At 34.0% G+C, this 5,997-nt stretch overlaps 1 protein-coding gene across 1 annotated transcript; it reads left to right on the forward strand.

Annotated features, from left to right (window-relative positions):
• The first annotated feature begins 717 nt into the window (after positions 1-717).
• Positions 718-4,000, forward strand: LOC131875405 (cysteine-rich receptor-like protein kinase 43). Its single transcript, XM_059219573.1, has 7 exons — positions 718-1,675; positions 1,957-2,100; positions 2,278-2,417; positions 2,502-2,712; positions 2,788-3,022; positions 3,177-3,327; positions 3,422-4,000. The coding sequence occupies exons 1-7, from the start codon at positions 865-867 to the stop codon at positions 3,782-3,784; spliced, it is 2,055 nt and encodes a 684-aa protein (XP_059075556.1). The 5' UTR covers positions 718-864; the 3' UTR covers positions 3,785-4,000.
• Positions 4,001-5,997: the final 1,997 nt, after the last annotated feature.

The following is a 5,997-nucleotide window of genomic DNA, read 5'->3' on the forward strand; positions in this document are numbered from 1 at the left end:
TATGTGTGATTTAGAATACAATGTATTCATCACGAGTGACGGATCAGTAGGGTCCAATCCATCTTTTGAATGGTTTCTTTCTTCCTTTACATATAGGCTCAAGATAATGTATTGATTATTATCGATGTGATAATAAGTGATTAATATATTTTTGAATTTGTTTTGTGTTAAATCTAAATGCAAGATAATGCACTCGATCAGAAAATATTTAGAGGATCTTTTGAATGACTTGTTTTTTAATTTTAAATTTATGTTTAAGATAATGGTTTTTTTGTTTTCTTTTTAATTTTTAATTTAGATATAAAATAATGTATGGGTGATTAATATATCAATTGAATAAGATTTAGAATGAAGATAAAAAAATATTATAAATTATAAAAAGGTTAATTTTTAATTATTTATAGACTCTAATAATAATCTTAATTTTGAATCTAAAGATATGATAGAGGCTAATAACCTTTCATTTCTATATTCTCAATTACAATTTATTTTTTAATTTCTTTTTTTATCTTATAAGATATTTGTGCAAATTAAAATAATTCTTTAAAGAAAAGAAGTGATTCTGCTATCTGCACAGTGTGTACCTAAACATCATCCGTTTTATTAGTCATATAGTGAATAATATATTCAAATCTTATGTATAAATATTTAACATCATCAGTTTTAATAGTCCAATAGCAAATAAGATATTTTAACATCCTATGTATACTAAAGAGACAAATATTTATTCTATTTTTTATTGATGAAAATTAACATTTTTCTGAAATGAATGATGTTTGAGAATAACCCTACCTAATTCATCCCTGCAACCTCTGAGAATTCGGCACACAGCAATTAAGTTCAGAACTAAGTGAGACTAACAAAATGAAGTACAACCTTTCCAGAGGAACAGCTTTTCTTCCAACCCTCCTCCTCTTGTTGTTTGTAATGAATTTTCCTTCTGTCATATGTATCTACGTAGGGAGCAGATGTGACAATTCCTCAACATTCACCAATGACAGCAGCTACTCCACAAACCTAAACCTGGTTGTCAAAGATCTATTTCTTAATGCACCTAAAAGTTCAGGATTTAATATTTCTTCCCATGGCCAATATCCCAATAAGGTATATGGTCTGCTCCAGTGCACTGGGAATATATCAGCAGCGAGCTGCTCAAACTGTGTGAAGGAAGCAAATAACAGTATGCACGATCTTTGCTCCAACGACATAAGTGGGCAAATATGGCTGGATGACTGCTTCATGCGCTATCAGAACTCTAATTTTATCTCAATTCTAGATACTACCGGATTTCGCTTGCTCAACACGATGGATATTAATAGCAGTAAGGATGCTTTCGTGTCCACAACCAGCAGCCTTCTGTCCAATCTGTCAGACAAAGCTTACATCCCTGAAAATAAGGGATTTGCTGCTGGATCAGCCAACTATTCGGCTAAAGGAAAATTATATGGTTTAGTTCAGTGTTGGAGAGATATATCAATACAAGATTGCAGAAAATGCTTAGTTGCCGCAAGAGCAAATCTGAGCAAATGCTGTGCTAAAAAAGAGGGAGCCCAGTCTCTGAGCAGGAGCTGCAAGGTAAGATATGAGATATACCCATTTTTCGACTCTGCACAGTCGCCCTCTCCCTCTCCCTCCCCTGCGGCATCCACACATCCAACTAATTCCAGATCAGGAAGTAAGTATTATCAGTTCTTTTCATAATCAGTATTATTTATTTGATCCAAGATTGAATGGTTATGGAGATCTCCTGAATTTCAATGCCATTTGAATATCCATCTTGACTTGAAGCTATAACACATTATCAACATATACATATTGGGTTTTTATTTCATTCAATAATGAGAAAAGATTTAACTCATTATTGTGACTTGAATTTGTAACCCAGTTTTCTTGTTTCCAGTTTTTAATGAATACTGGCACGATTCTAATAAATAACTATTGAACTGTATTTTGCAGAAAAGTCTTCAAAAGCAGTACCCATAATATTGGGGCTTATTGTAGCTGTGATTCTACTTTTGTCTGTCTGTGTGATTGTATTGAGAAAATCGGTTAGGTCTGCCATTTTTGGGAAGCAAGTAACTTCTGCTACTGTAAACAAAGGTGCTCCGTTCAAAATATATTTTTCATATATAAATTTTTCATGTTATGTTTCTAGTGTAACAAATCCTCTAAGCTAACCCGCTTTTAGCTCATTATTTCTAAAATCACAGAGATGTATGGATTTTTCCAAATTCTCTAAGCTTACCCACTTTTATCTCATTATTTCTAAAACTACAGAGATGCATGGATTTTCCCCTAAAGTCGGCTTAATGGAAGATAAAAAATTTGTTTATAGCTTTGAAGTGTTAGCAGAAGCCACAGATAATTTTGATGACAACAATAAGCTTGGAGAGGGAGGCTTTGGTTTAGTATATAAGGTGGGTCGACACTTTCTTCATAGTCCAAAGTATAGTTATTTTAACAACACATGGAGAGCTCTAAATTCTCCTTTTATGTTTCAGGGAACAACAAGAGATGGAAAAGAGATAGCAGTGAAAAAAATTTCTGCCAAATCTGTGGAAGGCAAGAAAAACTTTATGAATGAAGTCAAACTGGTGGCAAATGTTCAGCACCGAAACCTTGCAAGGTTGTTGGGATGTTGCATAGAGGGAGATGAAAGGTTTCTCGTTTATGAGTATTTTGCCAACAAGAGTTTGGACACATTTATTTTTGGTAAGTCATCATTAACTTTAATTTTTCTTTGGGAAAGACAATAAGGCGTGAATAGTTTCAAATTTTGGCTTACAGATCAAGAGAAGCGTAGAGAGTTAGATTGGCAAAAGCGTTATAACATCATCATTGGAATTGCTCGTGGCCTTTTCTATCTTCACCAAGAGTCTCAGCTGCAAATTATTCATAGAGACATCAAAGCAAACAATATTTTGCTTGATGACAAACTAGATCCAAAGTTAGCTGATTTTGGTTTAGCTAAACTCTTTCCTGAAGACAAGACACATATCCATACAAGAGTTGCAGGCACATGGTAATAATATAATCGATGTGATTTTGAATATCAATTGATCTTGATTAAGCATTTGATATTTTATTGTTAGTTTAGTGGAGGCTAGCTGTAGGAAAAATGTTGGACATATTTCAAGATGAAAATAAAGGTTGTAACAATTTCTGTTTCAATGCAGTGGCTACATCGCTCCAGAGTATGCAATGCAAGGGAAGCTGTCAGTTAAAGTAGATGTTTACAGTTTTGGAGTAGTACTGCTTGAGATTGTCAGCGGAAGGAAAAACAATGATAATCATCTTCCATACGATATGCAACACCTTGTTGAATGGGTAACAAACTTGATTTCCCCCTACCCATTTCCCTCAACTGTTCTTTATAGTGTTAGACAGTCAGATTCTAGTTATTTAATGACATGTAATGCAGGCATGGAAACTGTTCCAGGGAGGAAATGCACTGAATATGGTAGATTCAGAGACATCAGGAGTCAGTCAGGAGCAGGCCTTAAGATGCATTCATGTTGGGCTTCTGTGTGTACAAGCAAATGCAACACTTCGACCAGTTATGTCTGATGTTATTACGATGATCTCTAGCAGTTCAGTGACATTGCCAAATCCTTCAAAGCCTGCTTTTATTAGTACAGGTGAGAGCCATGCTTTAAAACCAGAATCAAAATCAAGCTGGGGGTCAAGCTGGGGGAATGATGAGCATAAAAATGGAACGACATCATCTTTGTCAGGGATTCGTTCGGGATATGAAGCTTCCAATACCGAAGTTGAAGCTAGATAAATTCGCTCCCTGTTTACTCAGACATCAATCGGCATTTTTTATCGTAGTTATTATTTAAAAATTAAAATATAATATATTTTTAATTTTTAAGTAATTATTAAATATGATGCAATGTGCATCATTTTTCAGTTCACCTACCTGTAAATTAAAAGATAGAATATTAGTTGTAAAATATTTTATCGACGTAGAATATAAAAGTATAGTTATACTTGTTCAGTTTTTATTGTAGTAGTAAATATACCTTATGTTTGACAAATATATGTTGTTCTAGATGATTGGGGATGTTGTTATTAATATGGTCATCAATGTTATGGAGATTATGTTGCTATGGTTTGACGAAGATAAAGTTGTTATGTTTGAGGTAGATGTTATACATTACAAATGGTTGATGGTTGCAGTTGCTTTGGTGTGTGGGCGTCTACCTTCTTGGTGTCTAATATCTACATTCTATGTGAAGTGTTGATGTGCTAATAATGATATGTTGTGGATTTGTAGCATAAGGATGATGATGGTGTGCATGTGCCTTCCTTGGCCCTGACACTTTTGCTCAGGTTAATATTGGTTTTGGAATGTTTTTAGTATGAGGAGATGTGATATGCAGGAAAGAGTATTTAAAGTCTGCTTGGAAGAATACTCCACACTCCTTCACATTTCATAATTTGGTATTATAGATTTGGATAAAAATTTTATGTTTTGTGGACATTACACTACTATCCTTTTCATGTTCTTGTTGTTGTAGCTAATGTGGCTAGTGATTGCTTTTTGTTGACAATTTGGTTGTTTGTCAAAAGAGGATTTGATTGGTCTATTCAAAAAATGCTTCGCGTTTCTCCATATTGGTGTATTAGGTGTTGTGACTTGGAGGAAATCATTGCAATGTTTGCGCATTGTCTCAATTCCAATTTTAGGTGTTGAAGTGTTATGCAAGAAGTTTTATGGATATTAACGTTCAAGATTGTGTTCTTGGCATTCTAACTGTGAAGTGTTTTGTGTCTTTATGTTACTCCAACATGTATAGATGTGACAATGAGAAAGATGTATGTGGGAACAATTGATGTTCTGGGAACGTCCCTATGTTGTTCACATGTTGTTGAATGTTCTGGTTTGTGCTACATTGTGTCTAATGTTGTCTTCTAGGAAATTGTTGCAATTTGGCTAATAGAGTTTTATTTTTTAGCTTGTTCTATGATCCTAATGATAATTGCCAACCTTGGAAAATGAATTAAGTTATATTTGGGTCCTACCTATGGTGTGTAGGGATTGAAATTGATTATTATTCATTTGGATACTATATTGCTGGGTTGACAACTTATGTGCTACATTATTTATTTACACGTTACCTAGTTGTTGTCCTTCAATGATGTGTGCTCACATGTATATCTTTTGGATCTACATAGAGATGTGTAATATGATGATTTAGGTTCTCTATATATCTTCGATTGGGCCGCGTTCAACACAATTATGTTTGGTGGCTAGTAAAGTAGGACCTATGCTTTTCCTTTGTGTTGGCCAACTTAATTGATGTTTGCAATGAAGAAGATGGTACATGTAGAATATCAATTTGATGTTTTGATTTGTGGGTGTTGTGATCTAAGTGAATAAATCAAAGTATGTGTGAATGTGCTTTTTTATCATATGACATAGAGTTGTGTGATGATAGTGACAATACTTTAAGTGAATCTCTAATTTGGAGAAGACTTTATCTTGTTCATTCAAGTGTTGGGGTATTGTATCATTCCCTAGAGAAGTGATCTTTAGTTTGAAAGTCTTTGCATCTTTCCCTCTAGTAGTGAGCTTCAACATGCAAGTCCTTTTTTTATCTTGCCTTAGAGCAGTGAGCTTTAGTTTGCACATCCTTGTGTATCTTGTTTTAAGATAGTGCATCTCAGCCTAGAAGTCCTATATGTGTAGTGTGCTTCCTTGATGGTGAGCCTAAATTAAAATTTTAATAATTTCATATATTGTGAGTTGACTCTCACTATGCTTTTTACATATTTGGGTTTTACACATAAATATGATGTGCACTTGTGCATTGTGTTTCTTTTCTCTATTCTTCATAGCTATTGCTAAAATTAAGATTAAACATTTTAAGGTTCAAACTGATTCACCCCGCGTCTCAATCCTAAGGCGTGTTCAACAATTTTTTTCCTCATTGTTAAAATCCTAAACCCTTGACATGTTGAGTATGGTCAAATTTTACATTTTATCATAGG

This window comes from Cryptomeria japonica, chromosome 4, assembly GCF_030272615.1.
Source record: "Cryptomeria japonica chromosome 4, Sugi_1.0, whole genome shotgun sequence".
Classification (NCBI taxonomy): Eukaryota; Viridiplantae; Streptophyta; class Pinopsida; order Cupressales; family Cupressaceae; genus Cryptomeria; species Cryptomeria japonica.

Coding starts and splice junctions, on each gene's coding strand:
- LOC131875405 (XM_059219573.1), top strand. CDS start 865: ATGAAGTACAACCTTTCCAGAGGAACAGCTTTTCTTCCAACCCTCCTC. Junction 2,713..2,787: donor TTTGGACACATTTATTTTTG/GTAAGTCATCAT, acceptor TTTGGCTTACAG/ATCAAGAGAAGCGTAGAGAG. Junction 3,023..3,176: donor ACAAGAGTTGCAGGCACATG/GTAATAATATAA, acceptor GTTTCAATGCAG/TGGCTACATCGCTCCAGAGT.